General features: G+C 47.3%; 1 protein-coding gene across 1 annotated transcript in view; it reads left to right on the top strand.

Moving 5' to 3' along the window:
* The window catches only part of CCDC180 (coiled-coil domain containing 180), a 68,282-nt gene extending 52,337 nt beyond the window's left edge, over nucleotides 1-15,945 (top strand). Inside the window, 12 exon segments of the mRNA XM_065530309.2 lie at nucleotides 1,031-1,203; nucleotides 1,500-1,623; nucleotides 1,625-1,752; nucleotides 3,375-3,452; nucleotides 4,987-5,053; nucleotides 5,872-6,013; nucleotides 9,224-9,384; nucleotides 9,946-10,083; nucleotides 10,573-10,684; nucleotides 13,540-13,645; nucleotides 14,441-14,576; nucleotides 15,775-15,945. Of these exon segments, the coding sequence (XP_065386381.1) occupies nucleotides 1,031-1,203; nucleotides 1,500-1,623; nucleotides 1,625-1,752; nucleotides 3,375-3,452; nucleotides 4,987-5,053; nucleotides 5,872-6,013; nucleotides 9,224-9,384; nucleotides 9,946-10,083; nucleotides 10,573-10,684; nucleotides 13,540-13,645; nucleotides 14,441-14,576; nucleotides 15,775-15,906 (1,497 nt within the window). The 3' untranslated portion in view covers nucleotides 15,907-15,945.
* Nucleotides 15,946-21,923: the final 5,978 nt, after the last annotated feature.

Below are 21,923 nucleotides of genomic sequence, written 5' to 3'. Positions count from 1 at the left end.
CTCACCCCCTGGTCTGGGTCGGGGTCTCCTAGCCCATAGTACCTCCCACTTCCCCAACAGCCTGCAGACCACACGGTGGAGTCTCCATTTCGGAGGCTGTCTGTCCTGAGACTGCAAGCCTCTATGGGCAGAGCCTGCATCACCCCCACTCCTGCCCACACCTCACAATGGGCTGAGATGCTCAGCCAACTTCCAGGGAAGGGCCCGAGAACCAATGTCTGCAGAGTAGAGCAATGCTAGGCCCTGTTCTCACTGCCAATCCTTAACCAGCCTTCCTTCCATGGGGAGGCCCTTCCCACCATGCAGCCAGCACCAGGCATCCATCTACCTCTGGTGCAATGGGGCTCCAAGGGTCTAGCATGAAGGTATTGAGTGACTAGGAGACCTTGAGTGAAGGTCTCCCAGGACCTTCACTCAAGGGACTGACAGGCCATTGCTAAGATGAGACTCAGAATGAAAGAGAGAACAGCCTAGGTGCTCACCGCGGGCACCAATTCCACACTTTCTCTAGGAGCCTGCTCAAGGGGAGTTGGCCACTCACTCAGCCTGGCATTCATTCCCTCATCCATTTGGTCAAAAACATTGACCAGGCACATCTGCAGGTCTAACTTCAATCTCACAGAAGATACTGGAACTTTTCTTTCACAGCACTGGTCCCAGTTTTGGAGAAGCATTTATTGGTATGAGTGCAAGTTAAATGTCTGTCTTTTCTGACTAAACCACAAACTCTGAGACGGGAGGGGTCATATATGGCCTCCTGGCCCCTGTGTTCCTAGAATACGGGCAGAGGCTTGTGAAGAGCAGGCACCCGGGAAACATTTCTAAAGGCATGAATAAACGGATGAATGAATTAATGGCTTTGTAAGGGAGATCACTTTACAGAGGAGAAAACAGTGGCTCAATGAGGTCAGTCAGTTTGCCTGCAGCCACTCCACTGAGGCAGGGTGGGAGGGAACATGAATTCGACCTGCTGCCTCGCTGGCACCTGGGCCAGTCCTTACACACTCAGACCCTTCTCTCTGGCCTGCAGAATACCATCCTGAAGGACCTGGAGCAAGAGAGTGACATCCTGACATCTTCAGAAGCCCTTGAGGAGGAGGCCAAGCCGGATGTGGTCACCCCTGAGTCCTTCGCCCAGCTGAGCCGCATGGGGAAGCCCCTGATTGAAGACCCAGCTGTGGATGTGATCAGGAAGATCCTACAGTGAGTGGCCCCAGGGTGCACCTGAGGCCCTGCCACCCCTGCCCTGGCCCTGGACCTTCAGGGACCAGCTTTGGGGCCCCACACACTGGGGTTCCCACGTGAGTCCACCCCTGAGAGCCTGTGACCTCAGGCAAAGGGCTTACCCACCCAGAGCCCCAGTTCCTCATCTGAAATGGGGCTCGTGACAGGACTGACTGACGTGGTGCTGAGGACTAACTGGAATGCTGCTCAGAGCCCGGCCTGAGCTGTCCCCATGGTCACCATAGAAGAGCTCACACCCTTTCCTTTGGTTTCAGACTTCCCAACACAAAATGGCCAACCCACCATTGTGACAAAGATCGGTCCCAGACAGGTAGAGACACACAGGCCTGTGGGTCTCAGGGCAGCAGTGAGGCGGGGGCTGGTGGTACTGTGTGGCCCATTCTCACCTCCTGTCCTCTGCTCCTGTCCTGGGCCCTCGTCACCCAAAGGCTTCAAGCGACATCGGTGCCGGCCAGAAAACTCTGGGAAGAAGGCTGTGCCCAGCGCCAGTGGCACCTCTGCAAGCAGGTAGGACACAGGGCAGCCAGAATCGCCCCTTCCCAGTTCATCCCCCCACACAAAGGCAGGAGACGACCTATGGCTTTCCCAGGCTTTACCTGAGAAGGCACCACAGTGCTCACAGCTCTGGGACTCCACAGGGTGCAGCGAGGGGTGAGCTCTGATGCCGGCTTTAGTCAGGCGCCATCCTTGGTTTGCTGGTTGTCCATGGTGCTGATGGATCTCAGCCCTGCCACCTTCCACACATGGTCATGGTTAGAAAGACAGGGCAGATGGCTTTCCTGGAGGGACATCACAGAGCAGAAAGGGTTCTGGTCCTTGGCACCCTGCCCACCAAGTCTCAGTGGGGTCGTTAGACTCAAAGTTTACCCCACATGCAGATTTTATGGAAGGTGCATATCAGAAGCCCCGTGGCTGAGTAGACTTGCTAGCTCTTTGTGTCAACCTGGTTGACATGGGTTCGTTCCTGGTTTTGAGAAGGCAAGGGGAATCCCTGCTTTGCCTTTCCCTCCAGAAGGTCTTTTTGAGCATGCGTGCTGTGTGCAATGAGGAAAGAAACAAAGACCAGCCATATGAGAAGAGCAAAGGCTATTGGCTCAGACCTGACCGCAGCAGAGAGTCAGCCACCATCCAGGGCGTTTCAGTAGAGCTCCCAGGGCAGGCAGAGGAGTGGGAAGCATTACCCTCCTCTCTAGCTGTGCGCTGGTTAGGGGATGCTAGCATGGGGAAGCTGGAGGCTGCCCACCGAAAGCAGGGCATCCCATGTGATTGGTTAGGGAACATGTTTGGCTTTCTCTGGTTGACCCAAAGTTGGAAATGAGGACAAACATTAGGGAAGCTGTCATTTATTAAGTCCTGGCCGTTTGGGGCCTACTATTATAGGTGATATTGTAGCTTCCTGGACCATCCCCAGGGTTGACAATCTCACTTCCTGCAAATCTGACTTAGAGCAGGCTGACTTCCTGGGGGGTTTCTTGTAGCTAAGGCGGGGCGGCCTCCTGGTTAGGTTGCTGCACATCACGGGACAGAGCTCTGTTTTTTATATGATCCGGCCATGACCTGTTTCCATGTTCAGTCTCTCAGAGGTTACAAAACGAAGTCCATGTCACTAGGGCTGCCAGATAAAAGAGAGGGTGCCCATCTACACTGGAATTTCAGATCAACACCACCTAATTTTTTTAGCATAAGTATGTCCCAAATGCTGCACGTGATACACTAATACTGAAAATTACTCTGTTTATATGAAATTCAAATTTAAATGGGCGTACTGTATTGTTATGGCTAAATCTAGCAACCCTACCTGTGACTCAATGTTTTTTTCCTTTGGGTCCTCATCACGGGGAAGCAAGAATGCAAATTTCTGGGCCTGAGCACCTCCGCCCCTCGCCCTCTCACAGCAGCTGTGGTTGGCTTTCAGCAGTTAAGGTGGTTAAGGTTTCAACCCACGGTAAGGTAGACTCACAGCTGTTAAGAAGGGATACGTCTCAAAGGGCTGGGACCTAGAAATGGGAGTCCGGTTGCCCACGGGCAGGCCCCATGCCTCCAGAAACCCAGGCAGGGATCCTGCAGGCTCAGACCTGCCTTGCGTCTGTCCACGGCCTCCAGACCACCCACCCACCTTTGTCCCACAGCTTCACACGGCACCCCAAGCTCAACAAAATGGAGAGAAAGTACCAGGTGCTTGGGGACAAGCCTCCTCCTGCTGCTGAGTGAGTAACAACACCTTTCCTTTTGACTACATTTAACCTGTTTTGGGTTGGGAGGGGCAGCAAATGTGACTCAGCTGAGGGGAAAAATCAGAAAGGGGAACGGCAGGTCCAAGCAGAGGAGGGGTGAGGGGGGATAGCAAAGGTCAAGGTCAGTTTGTCTCAGCCCATTTCACCTGAATTTGTTGAGAAACATTTTCATCAACATCTCACATTTTCCAAGCTAACAAGCATTCCCTGGTGGTAGGGCAGCAGACCCCGTTCGAGGTCTGAGCTTTTTTTTTTGTACTTTTTTTCAGTACTTTCCCCCATTTCTCTTTTCCTTTATTGTAACTCCAGTGATGAAAACAAAAGCAGTTAAACTTAGTAGAGCTTCATTGCAAGCAAACAAGCAAAATTCCAAGTTCAGAAAACGAAAAGCCTTCGAAGAAAGTCAAGTTCCACAAAGGAGCTCCCTGTCCCCCTGTATTAGAGATCCCCCCAAACAGTGGCCCCCTCTCATCCGCCCTTTCACCCTGGGACCCTCATCTCTGGGGTCATGAACTTTGCAGAGGATGGCTGTGACATCAGGCAGCCCAGGTGTGGCCTCCAGCTGGCAGGTAGACAGTTCCCTTGTCCCACACCCAAGGACGCTCCTGCACCGTGAATACCTCGGCTCTCTAATTTTTATAGCTCGATGCAGGAGGAGGTTTGGTCCTGCATGAAGTCCTGTTCATTTGATTACTATTTATGAGTAATCATTCTTTCAGCTAATCGAGGCGCTGCCCGGTGCAGGCACTGCAATGGGGCCGGGGATTCCATGGTGAACAAGTACAGACAGGTCCATGTCCTGTGTCAAAAGATAAACTCAAGCACATTAAAATGTTGGTGAGTTTATTTGAACAGTCAGTAATTCATGAATTGGGCAGTGCCAGACCCCAAGCGATTCAGGGAACACCAGGGGAAACCTTTTATAAGGTGTTCATAGAAGGAAGGCAAAGAAAATATTTGTTTGGTTAAAGTGAGAAGTTCCTAGTTGGCTGTTTCTGATTGGTTAAGCTTATATTTCATTTTCCTAGATGATGACCATTCATTCTGAGTTGGGTTTGTTTTCTAGCGAGAAACTCCAGGCACTGGAACCGTTTCGGCCTGATGGCCTCCCGTTTATGATCTTAAACACCTGGTGGCCTTCACAGTCTGCTGGGAGAGATGGAGGTTAATCAGCCAGGCACATAAATCAATCCCAAATCCACCTGATTGGCATGTGTCATAAGGCTGAGGGGGCATTAATCCAAGATCATTAAAACCAGGTGGTCAGAAATTGCTGCTGAGCTGGGGTCTGAGGAAGGGCAGGAACAAATGCAACCAAGAAGAGAAGAAAGTTAGCTGCTGTTATGGAGTGGAATCAGAGTGTGCAGAGGTCCTGGGGCAGCAGTGAGTAATTTCAAGGAGTGTCATGGCCAAAACAGAGGACTTGGAAAGTTCTGCTCGTTTGGTTTTGTCCATGTTGGTGTGTCTAGACCAGGCCCCTCAGGTATCTGTCTCCTGTGTGTTGCAGGGATTTTAAGGGGATCATCTTGACCCTCCTCTGGGAAAGCAATGAGAACCTGCTGGCGGTTGCAGAGGTGAGGACTACCACCCATGGCCTGTGCCCGCCCTGGAAGCCACCGCTACCTTCTGCAGTCTGCTGATCATGGCCACTTAGGGGAAAATGAGGAAGAGAGGATTCCATCACCGCCATGACCACAGCTCCCCAGCTTCTGTCACCTCCCTATGAGTTTTTTTCCTTCTAGAAACCAAACCTCATTCATTCATCTAATTGATCACCAAACATTTCTTAAGACACCAACTGCATGTCAGGTACTGTGTGTGCCAAGAGGAACAAGCCCACCCTCTGTCCCCAAGGCACCCAGGCCCCGTGGGAAGCTGACAGATGTGGCAGGGACACAGAAGGAGGTGGGGCAGTGGGAGCAGGCACCAGACAAGCTGCCCGGTGCCCTGTTCCCGCACACCCTGCACCGTGGTGTGGGTGAGTTCTCCTTTCTGCCTCCCACGGGTCTGTCTTGCCTCCTTCAGGGCAGGGTCCCTGGCTCACGCATCTTTGTGGCCTGCAGCCTATACCCAGCATGGCACTTCCTTGTAAGCTCCCAACCTGGTCACCAATTTGAGATTCCATTGATTTGGGTCTTGAAGAATAAATAGGATTCTCGCCAGTCACTCAGGAAATAACAAGGGCTGGCCATGGCCCCACTCACTCCAGGTGGGCCCAGGGAGGCAACACGTGCGGACAGGGAAGAAGGAGTGTCTGCCTGTGTCACCTCCACAGGGGAAGCCACGAGCAAAGGCTAGGGAGTGTGGAGGTGAGGGCAGGCTGGTGGATCCCAGGAGCAAGAGCCAGAGTCCCATGGGGTCCTCACGCACACATGGTCACCCTCTCTGGCAGGAGTTCTACCGTAAAGAAAAACGCCCGGTCACCAGGCCTGATTGCATGTATGACACCTTTGACCAGTGCGCCGAGAACATCGGCAAAAAGATCCTGGATTACCAGAGCCAGGCAAATAAGTACCACAACTCCTGCCTCATAGGTGAGTATAGGCAGCAGGTAGGCATGGAGAGCCGGGTAGGGTGTGAAGCCAGTGATGGAGCTCAGCCTTGGCCTTGTGGCCTGGATCCTCTCCTCTAGGGCAGGCAGAGGAGCTTCCCTGTGAAAAGCTGACCTCTTAAAATTAGGTAAAAACAATAACCAGATTTTACTGGGGAAATGCAACCACGCAAGAAAAAAGTTGACTTTTCTTGAGAAATATGGTGATTTGTACCTCTAAAAATATCTTGTTTCTTCTACAGATATTTTTGACAGCTTTACTGAGATACTTGCATACCATAAAATTTACCCGCGTAGTATACTCAGTGTGGTTTTTAGTTTATTTACAGTTACGCAGGCACCGCTACTATCAATTTTAGAAACCCCATCTCTCAGCCCCTCCCCAGCCTAAAGCAACCACTAATCTACTTTCTGTCTCTATAGACTTCCTTATTCTTTACTTTTATGAGAATAGAATTGTATAGTACGTAGTCTTTGGGACTGGCTTATCTCATTTTGCATAATATTTCAAGGTTTATGCATGTTGTAGATGGTGCTAGTACTTCATTTCTTTTCATCCATGAATAATATTCCATTGTATGAATCTGTCACACTTTGCTGTGGTCTACTGTGCAGTTTCAGAGGCCCTCTGGGTAGAAGGAGGAGAGTTCAGGGGATACCCAAACCTGGGCCACGACCCAGCACTGCCACTTCCCAGCTGTATTACCTTGGCCAAATGATCTCACCTCTTGAGCCTCAGTTTTCTTTCTTTCTTTCTTTTTTTTTTTTTTAGGGAGAGTCTCACTCTGTTGCCCAGGCTGGAGTGCAGTGGCGTGATCCACAATCTCGGCTCACTGTAACCTCCGTCTCCTGGGTTCAAGAGACTCTCCTGCCCCAGCCTCCTGAGTAGCTGGGACTACGGGCACATGTCACCATACCTGGCCAATTTTTGTATTTTTAGTAAAGATAGGGTTTCACCACATTGACCAGGCTGATCTTGAACTCCTGACCTCCAATGGTCTGCCTGCCTTGGCCTCCCAAAGTGCTGGGATTACAGACATGAGCCACTGCGCCCAGCCAAAGCCTCAGTTTTCTTGTCTGTGGACTGCAGATATTAATAACACCCACCACAGAAGGATTAAGTCCCTCACACAGACTTGGCATGTGCAGGAAATTAAGCAGTGATAGTGTTCGTAGCTGTGGTTGTTGAATGACTGGAATTGAAACTGTAGGCATTGTTGTGTTTCTCTAGCTCAGAATTTCCCCCATGTGAACTCTGGGGGATCCCATCCTACCTGATCGTCCTCAAAACAAGGGTTCCGTGGTCAAATGGGGTTGGAAAATGCTGCAGACTGCATCCCTCTCTGGTAAACTCACAACTAGTGAAGACTTCTATTTCCTGCAGCTTGGCAGGCTAATGGGGGATTCAGTCTCCCACTAAAAACATGTAAAATGCTGCATAAGATATTTTTGTAACAAAATCTTTTAAATGCATTAGAAAGCTATCTGTAAAGTGAGAAACACACAAAAGCCAAAAATTAAGTGAAAATAGAAACTCTGAGTGAAAAATTGAGTAGTAACCCTGGTTATTGCCCTAGGGGCATTTGCTGACTCCCAGGTGAACTTGAGCCTCTATTTTCATGGCCTCCAGGGTATTGGGAACAAGAGACAAATCCACAGACCTCCAAAGTGGGAAGTCTAAAAGGAGCAAGCCACCTAAAGCTGGAACCCAACAGGGCTTCCAGAGTAAGGCAAATGAGACGGAAACCAAGCTCCTCCCTCTGTCCCTCCAGCAATGAGAAGGAAACTGTTTTATCAAAAACCATGGTACTGGGTGAAGAAAAAAAAAAACTCCAAAGAGAAATCCAGAACTATATGCCAGTACCTGTGTGGTTTCTAAATTTATGTTTAGATAATTCACACTTATCTAAACATGAATTCAATTTTGCTTTTGTGGCTCATCCAAAAGATCTCAAGCTAATAACTGAGCTTAAAATGATCTTGAGTTTTTGGTGTTCAGAAGCTTGTTTGTTGGAGATATAACAAATTCTCTCTAGGAAAACTTACCTTCAGTTCAGGCCTCAAAGGATTCCCACAAATAAAATGCCCAGAATAAGAGCTCACAGTAATAAACAAAGAGCAACAAAATCCCCATAAACACAAGGAAATAAAATGCCTTGAGAAAGAGGCAGCAGGAGACCAGCAAAGACTTCAGATATTATAAGTATTGGACACAGAACATAAAATAATACACTTCTAGTCAAATAAAAGGGGAATTGGAAACATGAATAAGAAGCAAGAGACTATGAAAGTGACCAAGTAGCTATAAAAGAGAATAAAATAGAACTTTTATGAAGGAAAAATTAAGAGTTGAAATTTTAAAACTATGCATTACTTTACTACGAGGTTACATATAGCTGAAAGTAGAGTTGGTGAACTGGAAGACAAATCCAAAGAAAATAACCAGAATATAACACAGAAAGAAAAAGAGATGAAAATATGGGAGAGAGGTAAAGAGACGTGAATGAAAGAGCAGGTCTAACATACAGCCATTTGGAGATACAGAGAAAGAAGAAGACCTAGAATCAAGGCAATAGTCAAAATAATGGATGAGAACTTGCCAAAAATGCCAAGAGACACCATGCATTTTAAATGAGATGAGAAGTCTGCAGAGTATATAGGAGAAGCCCTTTGAATTTATTTAAGCCTTTATTTTATTTTATTTTATTTTATTTTATTTTATTTTTATTTTATTTTATTTTAAAGAGAGGGTCTCACTCTGTGGACCAGGCTACAGTGTGGTGCAATTATAGTTCACCATAGCCTCAAACTCCTGGGCTCAAGCAGTCTTCCCACTTTAGCCTCCTGAGTAGCTGGCGTGTACCATCATGCCTGGCTAATGTTTAAATTTTTTTTTAGAGACAGGGTCTTGCTATGTTGCCCAAGCTGGTCTTAAACTCCTGGTCTCTAGCAATCCTCACACCTCAGCCTCCCAAAGTGCTGGGATTACAGGTGTAAGCCACTGCAACTGGCTAACCCTGTATTTTCTATACTGGTTTGATCTCAGGACCCCTTTCAATGGAATAGCTGTTACCACATTGGAGACCAATATTTTGTCTTTGGGAAGCTGCTTTGGGCCTCGTTGTAGAGATCACCTCTGCAACTTGATTCTAATCTGTTCCCTCCCTTGGCCTCTTACCCGCAATTCTGGCAGAATTACGGATCCAGATGAGGAGATTTGAGGAGCTGCTGCCCCAAGTGTGTTGGCTGGTGATGGAGAATTTCAAGGAGCACCACTGGAAAATGTTTTGCACCTCCGTAAAGGAGATCCGAGGACAGTTTGAAGGACAGCAGAAGCAGCTGGAGAAAAGAAAGGTGAGGGCCTTAGGATGAGCCCTTCCACTCCAGGACCAGGGAAACTGGGAGTTCAGAAATGGTGGCAGGTTGTGGGAAGGGCCAAGTCCAAGGGAAGAAGGTGAGCTGGGCTTGGGATTTTTGGATGGGGTCTGAGGGACAGGAGCCATTGGCAAAATAAGAACTGAGCCAACAGCTTCTACATAGAAGGTGTTCAGTAAACTCCTTGTTGGCTATAGTGGGTGGGTGTGCTGGGTTCCATGGGGCTGTACTCATTGAGATAACAATAATTGTCCACACTGGTCTTTGGAGCTGTGGAACACGGGTGCTACTGATTTCACTGGACTAAAGCTCTGATTGTGCTGGACAGATGCTCAGCCTTTTCTCTTCCAAACCCCTTGAGTCAGCTCCAGCCATGCCCCCCTCTTAACCCCTCTGCCACTCTTCTGCCCACCCATCACCCCCATACACCCAGGTCAGAGGACACATGAGTCTGGCCATAATCATAATTGACAGAAGACATAGGTCAGTGACTTTTGGTGGGTTAACATCACCGCTGAATTCTGGATTGTTTGATTAAAGGACAAAAATGCCCAGAAACTCCATCTAAATCTTGGACACCCCATACATTTCCAAGAAATGGAGTCTCTACACTTAAGTGAAGACAAAAGGCAGGAAGAGCTGGACAGCATGATTAGGATGAACAGGGAGAAGCTGGAGGTAGGTCAGTGATACTATTATTCCCCAGTCCAGACACGCTCCAAAAATAGCTCAATGGACAGCCACTGACAGCACCAGGTGCAGCCCTTTGTTGATATCTTGGCCAAAGCAGGCATGATCGTGGTTAGGTTTTGTAGGTAAAAATGGCCATTATTGGTGTTTTAACTTGTATCCTTTTTGACTTCTAAATTAATTAATTATAAAATTACTAATGATAACTTTTATTTTGTGATCCATGTCTAGTTTTATTTCCTCATCTGTGAATTGTCTGTGTCCCTTGTCCATTTCTGAATCATTTCTTATGTTTAAACCAGATCACATCTTGGGAGAGGCCTCCTGGCTGAGGGCCAGATGCTGGTTACTTGGACATAGTGGCTATAATGGCTTGGGTCCCCAGATCTCCCTGCAGAGTTCACCCATCCCCTCTTCAGCTGGCCTTGGAGGGATGATCCTCTCCCAGCAGCACTGTTCTCGCCATGTTTTTTCCAGGAATGTACCAGAAGGAATGGCCAGGTTTTCATAACCAACTTGGCTGCCTTCACCGAGAAGTTCCTACTGCAGTTGGATGAGGTGGTCACCATTGACGATGTCCAGGTTGCAAGTAAGAGGCACCACCAGCCTTGTGTCCTGGCCCCGGGGGGCTAGTGAGGGCTAGGTTGGGCAGGGGTCTGCTTTCCCCAACTCTATCAGAGTGAAAACAGGTGATCCATTGAGGGAACTGATTAATTTTTGTTTTCCTTAAAAATAATTTTTTGATTAAAAAGCAAATGCCAGATGGCCCAATGTTTATATATAAAAAATGAAACCCTATTGAGTAAACATTTCCATATTCTTGGGGTTAGGGACAGATTTTCTAAGTATGACAGGAGAGCTAGAAGCCATAGAGGGAATGGCTGGCTCTTTGTAGCCAAAACAAAAACAGAAACATGTCAATAGATGGAAAGATAAACCACAAACCGGAAAAGTATTCCTCACAACTTATAGATCAGAGAAAGGGTTAATATCCCTATGGTACAAAGAACTCTCACAGGTCAAATTTTTAAAAAGACAAAGGACAAACCCATGCTCTTCAAAAGAGAAGCAGTTCCTATGGCTAGTCACTGTAAAAGATGCTCAACTTCACTGATGATGAAAAATGAAAATCTAAATATTATTTAGATATAATTTCTCACCAATAGCCTGGCAAAGTTTTTACATTTGGTAACAACGTAAAAGAATGTCAAGAAACAGAGACTCCGCAGAGGCTCTTGGTAGAGCATACATGGATACCGCTGTCATAGAGAACAATTTGTCAGTCCCTGTCAAAATTCTGAGCGTTTAGACATTTGGCCTAGCATGTCTAATTCTAGGAATTTATCTGAAAGAAATACTTGGACACTTTTTCAAAGGTATATGTTCAAAAATATTCACAGCACTGTTTGAAATGGCAAAGAATTGGAAGCAACACTAACATCGATATACAGAAAATTCAATGGGCCAGGCACAGTGGCCCACACCTGTAGTCCCAGCACTTGAGAGGCTGAGGCGGGTGGATCTCTTGAGCCCAGGAGTTTGAGACAAGCCAGGGCAACATGGCAAAACCTCATCTCTACTAAAAATTTAAAGATTAGCTCGGTGTGGTGGTGTGCACGTGTAGTTCCAGCTCCAGCTCCTGGAGGTGGAGGGCGGTTGGGAGGGTGCTGAGGTGGGAAGATGACTTAAGTCTGGGAAGTCGAAGCTGCCATGAGCCTTGATCACACCACTGCACTCCAGCCTGGTGACAGAGCAAGACCCTGACTCAAAAAAAAAAAAAAAGAAAAGAAAATTGGATGCATCAATGAGGGTGCCAGATGTGCAGGTAAATACCATGCAGCTGTTACACTAGGTCTGCATGTGCTGACACGGAAAGACATGAAGGAGGGCTGTTGTGTGAAAAAACAAATGGACAAACAGAACACGTCTATGATCCCATCTTTTAAAACACATGCATGATATCAACATGCATACTCACATCTGTTTAAATGAATCTGTGTGAGAGACAGAGACAGAGACTGGTACCAAACTGCTGCTGATCACCTCTACTGGGTGGGATTGAGAGAGATCCCTAAAACCTTTTTTTTTCCATCACGAAGTGATGTTTACGTTTTTAATAATGTACATATTACTTTTATAGCTATAAGATTAAAATCATACATTAAATGTTATCCATTTATCACTGATCTATAAAGTAATTAAAATATATCCTTTTTATTTGTAAAGGTTTTTATTACAAAAACAATAAACGTTCATTCCGGTAAAACAAGAAAATCAGTATGAACCAAGAAGCAAGTGAAGAACACAGTCCTTCCGCCCTGAAAGCAGCACCCTTTGCACTTGCTGTTCATCCTGCCAGACCTTTCCCTTTGGGCACAGGCCTGTGTGTCAGGGTGGCTGGGGAAGATTACAGGGCTTGGACACTTTTGTGACCTGATTTCCCTGCAGGTGAACCTTGACCCGGCTGGCCAGTCAACACTTCTCTTCTTCAGCGTTTTCAGTTGTTGCACACCATAATTTAATAAGCACTGTAACTTACTAATTAGTCCCTTTGCTATTGAACTTTGAACCATTTCCAGTTTCCCACCCCTGTAATTATACTGAAGAGAATCTCTGCATCCATGCATCTCTAGGGCAACAGACTCCTAGAAGTGCGGCATCTGGATCAAAGTGTGTACACATTTTTGAAGTGTTGGTCACTTTTCTATATCAGAGGTCTCTGTCAAGGGTGAGCCTCGTTTGGGAAATCAGGGCCTTGCAGAGATGCTGGGGTCGAGACCCCAGAGAGAACAGGCAGGTGAGCTGGTAGTGGAGCCGATCACAGTCCCTTGCAAGGAACCCCTGAGCCAGGAAGACTCCCTGCACCAGGCCCTAGGAGGCCTCTGCCTGCTCTGTAACTCAGCTTCTGAGCCAGGCCACCTGGCCTTGCCATTCATGGCAGAGGAGTGTACAGGTTGCCTGCTGGTTCTCTGCACACAGAGCCCTGCACCCTCTCACCCCCTGATCTAGAAAGAACATCAGAGCATCAAAGATTGGCTTATTGAGCTAGATAGTCAAGGGACAACCTTGAACGTGTTTGTTCCAGGGGAGGTTCTTAGTCTGGAACCCGTATGAGCTAGCCTAAGCCAAAGAAGGCTCTATGAAGCATATCCTGGGACTCATGGAAACTGCAGGAAGGTCAGAGCATCAAGCTCGGGCTTGGAGCTGGGAACAGCACCCACACCACTGCTCAAATTCCTCCAGCCATGACCCCCTGCCTCTGCCACCGCCCCGAGCTGTGTGGCTGGTGCATTCAGCTTCTCCATGGCGAGGGCTCAGCCTGCCATAACTCCGAGTGGGGAGGAGGGGCGCCAGTCCTCCCGCCTCTAAGTGTAATGCCAGGGAAATCCCTCGATCTCAGGCTGTCGGTGTGGCTGCAGTCACTATCCTGTCTCTTGCCTCTAGGGATGGAGCCCCCCAAACAGAAATTATCAATGCTCATACGAAGGAAACTCGCTGGGCTCTCCCTGAAGGAAGAGAGTGAGAAACCCCTGATTGAACGTGGAAGCAGGTGAGAGCCAAGAGCAGCAAGGACTACTGTAAATGGCTGTATCTGCTGGGGGGTGGTGCAGGGTAATGGTTAGGAGCTTGGGCTCTGAAGTCAGACAGACCTGGGAAAGGCATTGTGTCCTGAGCCTTAGGTTTCCTCATCTATGAAATGGGCATGGCCACCTACCTTGATCAAGAGAAAGTTAGATGAGGTAGTACATGAGGTGCCCCAGCACATATGAACAGCTCAACAGCTATTAGTTCACATGATAAGGACCCACCAAAGGGTCCCACGATGAAAGGGAGGCCTGGCTCAGTGGGAGACATATTCTTGGGTCACTGCTGGCATTGTGAGCCCCTCCAGCTGTCATGAGTGAAGAGAGCTGGCAATGTGCCTGTCCCCTGTGCCCAAGAGTGTGACTCTGCAAGAAGAAGCAGAGCAGTGATATGCCCAGCTATGTTCTCAGAAGTGGTCTTTAGAGCATCATAGGAAAAGCATACCAGGCACTGGTGGCCACCACCTGGCTGGCAGATCAGTGAGTAAACTGAGGCTCAGAAAGGGGAAGCAACTTGAGCTGTGGCCCTCCCCTTCCCCACCAGAACCCCAGACCGTGCACAGCGATGAGACCAGTGTGGGCTAATATGAAGCAGCTTGAACAAGTGCAGCATTCACACTCAGTATGTTTTTTATTTTCATTAAGATATTTAAAGCCATGATAATTTTCTCAAAGAAATGCTAAGCTTTTCCAACAGGGATGGTAGGTGGATTATGAAAGATGAAGACAAGTCTGTGAGATTTTCACACATTTGTTTGTAGGAAGTGGCCAGGAATCAAACCCACCGAAGTCACCATCCAAAACAAGATTCTTCTCCGGCCAACATCATCGATATCCACCACCAAAACCACCCTGGGCCACCTGGCAGCCGTGGAAGCCCGAGATGCTGTGTACCTGGTGAGATGGGGTGGAGTGGGTGTGTCCCGGGGAGCACAGCTCAGGTTGGCTGCCTTGGGAAGGGAGAGCTTCCCATTACCCGGCATCCCAACATTTGGTTGGTGCAGCAGGCAACACATGTCAGTGCACCCCAGAGCTGCAGGTCTCAACACTCAGGATGGTCGCTGTTCACAGGCACGAGGACGCCGCCGCTGTGGGTCATCTCCCATCCCAGTGCGAGTGTGGGTCTGAGGCATGATCCCAATGCTGCGAGAGCCCAGCTGAGGGACATCCCACCCAGACTGGGGGTGAAGAAAGGCTTTCCAAAGGCACAGTGGGGTCACAGCTAGGGAATGTTGTCACCAGGCACGGAAGCAATAGTGGCAGTAGGCTCGGAGGGGGCACAGCAGCAGGAGTGGTCACAGCTCCTGAGAACTCACTGGGAAGTGCTTACTGGGAGCTGCTTCTCTTGACATGAATCCTCCTAACACCTCCACAAGGGAGGTAAAATTATTATCCTCATTTCACTGATGAGGACACTGAGGCTTAAAGAAACTTGTCCCCTCTATGCCACTACAGAGTGGCAGAGCCAGGATTTGATTCCAGTGCCTGTCAGACCCCCTGGGGACAGCCTGATGAGGAGGCTACACCCAGATGCCACCTGAGGGACCTCTTGGCTCTGAAGATCTGTGGACCTTTGGTCCTGATGCCCAGAGAGAAACCTTGTCCTGCCCAGAGACCAGCTGGCCCCCTTATTGAGAGAGGCTGAGGTGCCCGGGGTCAGCCCTCCCCAAGCTTCCCTCCAAGCCCCAGGCAGAGGGTACAGCTTGGCCTGCTGAGTTCAGTGAGGGTGGGAGGCCTGGGAAGTCCAGCCTACCCAAAAACTGGGAGCCCTGAGCTCCCGAGAGGCCACAGTGTGGGATAGAGCTCAGGAAGGAGTGCTGAGCCTAGAGTCAGATAGACACAGGTCCTAGTCCTTGATCAGCCTCCTCCTAGCTGGGTGACCCCAGGCCAGGCTCTGAGCCTCAGTTTCCCTGTCTTGTAAAATGGGGGAAACAACTAGGCCTACCTGGTTTCTACCTGAGAAGTGACTTGGGGAACTCTTGCCAGTGCCTGGAATGGGTTAAAAGTCACCTGCCAGCAAGTTATAGCATTGCCCTAGGGGAGAGGGTCCAGATGTCTCTCCTCATGTGGACCCCTCCTGCTACCTTCCTTCTAGAAATATTTAGCATCATTTGAGGAGGAGCGGAAGAGGATCCAGGATGACTGCACATTTCAGATGAAGGAGGCTCAGCGCTGGAAGGACAGCTGGAAGCAGTCCCTACACACCATCCAGGGCCTGTATGTGTGACCCTCCACCCCACCATGAATAAATGCTTTCTTATGCAGACTCCTTCCCTGTCCATCTACCTGCCTACCTACTTTCCATTCATCCCTCCCTCCCTTCATCCCTCCACCCCTGCTCTGTGCCGGACACTGTAGCTTTACCAGCAAACAGGACATAGCATGGTCCCTGCCCACGTGGAGCCCACTTCCCATGAGGAAGGCAAGCATGAAAGGGGAGGTCCACATGGTTAGCAAGGAGGGTAAGTACCAGGAATCAGTCACTTAAAATAGACACCAGAACTTCACAGGACATCACCTCCAAATAGCATGCTGGGCAGGGCACACCATCTTGAAAAATGAAATAATTAAAGGTCATGGGTAAACGTTATTTTAATTTAACAGATTAAACAAGTATGGGTTATAACTGCAACTCTGCACTGGTTCCTAGACCCAACAAAGAACTCATCCAATGTTGATTGGTATTTGTGCCACAATTTGCCTAGGCAAATTGCAATATTTTGGAGAAAAAAAAAAAATCTTCCAGGCCTCTTTAGTCCTGTGATGCTCAGATCATTCTCTTGGAGTCCTCCAGCCTGCTGGCATCTTGCTCATCAACTTTCTCTTCTTTGATTACATGGCCTGAGTGTACAGGTTTCGTTTGTCAGTAGCTGTGTGTGTCATCTGGACAGGCTTCCTCAGCCACAGGCCTAGGAGGCCCCAGCCCCTAAATTTCCAGCCCCTGACAGCTGTGTGACCCTCTGAGTGCAGTTCCCTCACCTGGGGACACTCACCCTGCTCTCCTGGTCTGCGCCACCCAGTGAGACCCTGCTTCGTTAGCTTGGTAGCCTTTGTGCACTGAAGCCAGGAGAGTGAGGAGTCCCCTTCCATTAAGGCAAAAGCAATCTCCTGTTCTTTTCTGTGCTCCCCCAACCCCCACCCCAATGTGCTACCTTTCATTGCTTATTATTCCAAAAGGAATATATGCACATTGTAGAAAAAAGAATTTATGAAAGCAGCAACAGGATAACTTTAAAATCCTGAGCCGGCACAGTGGCTCATGCCTGTAATCCTAGCACTTTGGGAGGCCAAGGCAAGCAGATCACTTGACCTCAGGAGTTCGGGACCAGCCGAGGCAACATGGTGAAACCCCGTATCTACGAAAAGTACAAAAAGTTAGCCAGGCATGGTGGCGCACACCTGTAATCCCAGCTACTGGGGAGGCTGAGGCATGAGAATCGCTTGAACCCAGGAGGTGGCAGTTGCAGTGAGCCAAGATCATGCCACTTCACTCTGGCCTGGGCAACAGAATGAGACTCTGTCTCAAATAAACAAATAAATAAACAATAAAATCCTGGTATCTAGAGAGAGCCACTGTCCATAGCATCTTTCCATGTATGTGAGTTATTTTTACAAAATGGAATCATAACGTGCATTAGGTTGCATAGACTGCTTGGTAAATTTTAACTAGATAAACCCTATGCCATATCCTTAAGGATTTATTTACACCATTGGTTTTCATACTTTTCTGCCTCTGAACCACTGTATAAACATGTTCTAAACACAGGGTCCTTGCACACATACACAACTTGGGACCAACAGGTCACAGGACAGCACTTAACCTTACTAGGAAGACTGCTTTCTAATATTTTCTCCCTGCTTTTTAAATCCTAGCCCGGTCCACTAACTCAGTTCATGGCCCATGAAGGGGCCTTGATTGCAGTGTAGGACACTATCTTTTAAACAGCTGCAGAGTGCTCCCACTGCCCGGAGAACCAGATAGCCTCTGTCGGACAAGGGTGAGGATGTCCCATGCAAGGCTCCTACAAAGAAGGCAGAAATGACATCCTCCCACACTAGCTCTTTGTACACATCTGGAATCATTCCTTAATCAGAGGGTGGCAGCTGTGCACATGGTGCCAAGTCACCCTCCAGGGAAACAGGCCACCCCCTCCCACCACTAAGCAATACCCATTGCCCAATTTCCTCATCCACACCAAGGATTCTAGTTTCAGCATTTGGGGGACATTTTTTGCTGGTTTGGTTGGTGAGAAAACATATCTAAATCACTTTTCTAATAGTGAGTGAGACTGGACTCTAATCACCCCTATACCCATACTCCAGGGACCCCCTTAGAGGCCCAGCTTGACAAGTACTGAAGGAACCCAATGCCACTTTGTCTACCTTTTGGCTACTATAGATCTACACAAAAACATGTTCATGACTGCCCATAGCAGCACTGAAAAATAGTGCTGTTATATCTAAGACTCCATTGCCTAAAAATTAGCCCTCCTATGAGCAGTCATGAACAAGGTTTTGTGTGGATGCATATTTTCATTTCTCTTGGGTATATACCAATCACTAGGTCAAAAAGTAACTCTAGGCTGGGCACAGTGGCTCACACTTGTCATCCCAGCACTTTGGGAGGCTGAGGTGGGTGGATTGTTTGAGATCAGGAGTTAAGAGACCAGCCTGGCCAGCATGGTGAAACCTGTCAAATGAAAATACACAAATTAGCCAGGGGTGGTGGCACATGCCTGTAGTCCCACTGCTTGGAAGGCTGAGCCATGAGAATTGCTTGAGCCCAGGAAGGGGAGGTTGCAGTGAGCCAAGATCATGCCATTGCACTCCAGCCTGGGCAACAGAGCGAGACTCTGTCTCCAAAAAGAAAAAAAAAAAAAAAAGTAACTGTATGCTTAACTTTTTGAGAAAGTGCCAGACTGTTTCCCAAAGTAGCTGTATCACTTTATATCAGTCTTGGCAGTATATAAAGGCTCTGATTTCTCCACATCATTTGCCAAAACTTGTTATTATCTGACTTTTGGATGATAACCATCCCAGTGGGTGTGAAGTTGTATCTCATTATAGTCTTAATTTGCATTTGTGGTGACTAATGATGTTGAGTATCTTTTCATATGCTTATTGGTCATTTGAATATCTTCTCTGGAGAAATGTATTCAATTTCTTTATCAAATTTTTAATTAGATTACTTTTATTATTGAGTTGTTAGAGTTCTTTATATATTCAAGCCCCTGGACCCTTATCAGACATTTGCAAACATTTTTGCAAACAGATTTGCAAACATTTTCTCCCAATTGTATGTTGTTTTCACTTAAAAAATTATCTCTAGATCAGTTATAATTAACTTTCTTGATAATGTCCTTTGATATACAAAAGTTTTTAATTCTGAGGAAGTCCAGTTTATTATTTCTTGGGTTGCTTGTGCTTTTGGTGTTATATCTAAGACTCCATTGCCTAATCCAAAGTCACAAAGATTTACTGCTGTTTTCTAAGAGCTGTATAGTTGTTTTATTTGTTTGTTTGTTCTTTTTTGAGACAAGGTCTCACTCTCTCGCCCAGACTGGAGTGCAGTGGTGTGATTCACCGCAACCTCCTCCTCCCTGGTTCAAGCAATTCTCCTGCCTCAGCCCCCTGAGTAGCTGGGACTACAGGCATGCACCACTACTGCCCAGCTAATTTTTGTATTTTTAGTAGAGATAGGATTTCACCATGTTGGCCAGGCTGGTCTCGAACTCCTGACCTCAAATAATCCACCTGCCTCAGCCTCCCAAAGTGCTGGGATTACAGGTGTGAGCCACCACGCCCAGCCTAGAGTTGTATAGTTTTAACTCTTCTACTTAGGTCTTTGATCCATTTTAAGTTAATTTTGTACATAGCGGTAAGTGTTCAGCTTTATTCTTTTGCATTTGGCTACCAGTTGTTCCAGCACCACTTCTTGAAAATACTGATCTTTCCCCCATAAATTTTCTTGGCACCTGTGACATAGTGAAATACATGTTTGGTTTTCTTCCCCATGTTCTGATGTGCAGCTCCTAAAACCCTTAGAATCTCTGGAGTGATAAGAGTGTCTTTTGTATGCTAATGAGATGGCTGGTGGCTGGGGACCCCTAGACAGCTTCAGGGCAGGGGCTGGTCAACAGAAAGGTCAAGGCATGGTTAGAGGACTGAGACCCTCAGCCCCAAACCCCAAGGAGTTGCTAACTAAGTTATCAACCAATGACCAATGATCAGTTATTTAGTCAATCATGCCTATGTAATGCAGCATCCATAAAACTCCAAAAGCACAGGGTTCTGGGAATTTCCAGATAGCTGGCCCCATGGAGATTCCCGGAGGGAGGCACGCCCAGCAAGATCATGGAAGCTCCGTGCCCCTTCTCCCATTCCTTGCCCTAAAAATCGCCTCCATCTGGTTGTTCATGTGTATCCTTTATTAATAAACAAGTAAATGTAAGTAAAGTGTTTCCCTGAGTTCTGTGAGCTGCTCTAGCAAATTAATAAAACCCGACTAGGAAGTTATGGGAACCCTGATTTAAAGCCAGTTTCTCAAGAATGTTCACCACCGGCATCTAAAGTTTCTCAAGTACTACTCGCTATTGGCATCTGAAAGTGGAGGGCAGTCTTGTGGAACTGGGCCCTCAGCCTGTCTCCAACTAGACAGTATCAGAATGGAATCGAATTAGAGGACCCCTAATGCCCACTGCAGAATTGCTTGATGTCTGGGGAAATGAGCTTCACACATCCGGTATCAGATGTATTGTATTGAGTGCTGTGTGAGTAGAGGGAAAAGCCACTTTTTCCCTATATCTTACATATTGGATGCCTTTTCATTTTATTTTCTTGATTAATTGCCCAGGCTAAAACCTTCAGTACAATGTTGAATGAAAGTGTCAAGAGCTGACATCCTTGTCTTGTCCCCGTTATACAAGGAAAACATCTGGTCTTTCACCATTCAGTATCATGTTAGCTGTGGATTTCTTCTGGACGTTCTTTACTATGCCAAGGAAATTCCCTTCTGTTTTTAACTTGTTGAGTTTTTATTGTGAAGTGATATTGGATATTGCCAATTGCCTTTCCTGCATCAATTGTAATGCTTTTTGAAAATGTGATTTTTAGGCCAGGTGTGGTAGCTCATGCCTGTAATCCCAGCACTTTGAGAGGCCGAGGCAGGTGGATCACCTGAGGTCAGGAGTTCAAGACCAGTCTGGCCAACATGGTGAAACCCCATCTCTACTAAAAATACAAAAATTAGCCAGGCGTGGTGGTATATGCCTGTAATCCCAGCTACTCAGGAGGCTGAGGCAGGAGAATTGCTTGAACCCAGGAGGCAGAGATTGCAGTGAGCCGAGATCTCGCCACTGCACTCCAGCCTGGGTGACAGAGCAAGACTCCATCTCAAAAAAAAAAAAAAAAAAAGAAAGAAAAAAAAGTGATATTTGTTTCTAATCCTGTTGATATGGTGTATTACATTCACTGTTACTGTTCAAAGACAGCAACAAATCATGGGCAGAACCAGCTTGAGATCCAGAGTGTCAACCTAAAATAATTTAAAAGGTTACGATCTAATTTAAAGAGAGTTTATTCAAGCACACAGTGTGAAGGTGGCCATCTGGGGAGCAGAGCTACAATGAAGAATGGTGATCAGTGCTTCAGTGTGTGGGGAAAAATGAGGACCATGTATACAAGCAAAACAGAGGTGCCAAACAGAACTACAGCACTGTCCATACAAAGGCTGACATACAGATATACTGACTACACTCTAAGAGGGTTGTTTAACACTCTATTGTAAAAAGGTAACAGTCACAAGGGTCTCTGTCTGTACCTCTTTTAGTCTAGGTTTGAATAAAGAGTAGAGAGTCTGGTTAATATATAACATCTCAATGCAAAGGTCAGAAAGTAAAGGTCACGCACCAAAGAAGAAAAACAGTCATATTCCGTGAGTCAGCTTCCAGGGCTTTTCCCTTTGGCATAATAAATTTGGAAGATCCTGAAACTTAATTTTCTTTTTATAAGAGGCTCCTAGAAACTGGACTAAGACTTCAAGTTCATGCTCTTAAACTGTACCCTGTTGCTGTCAAGGTGCCAAGGCCCAACAGGGCCAAGACGAATGTCTGGGTCTAAATTGAGCTTTACAGGATACCCCCTTTTGGCACCCTGGAGAATGCTGACTCTTGCTCCAGTGGGGAGCTTCATTTTTAGGTAAGGAAAGTGAAGCCCCTGGCACTAGGTTTAGAAGGCCTTCCTCCA

Source organism: Macaca fascicularis, chromosome 15 (genome assembly GCF_037993035.2).
Source record: "Macaca fascicularis isolate 582-1 chromosome 15, T2T-MFA8v1.1".
Taxonomy (NCBI): Eukaryota; Metazoa; Chordata; class Mammalia; order Primates; family Cercopithecidae; genus Macaca; species Macaca fascicularis.
This window is presented reverse-complemented; position numbering and strand designations above follow the sequence as displayed.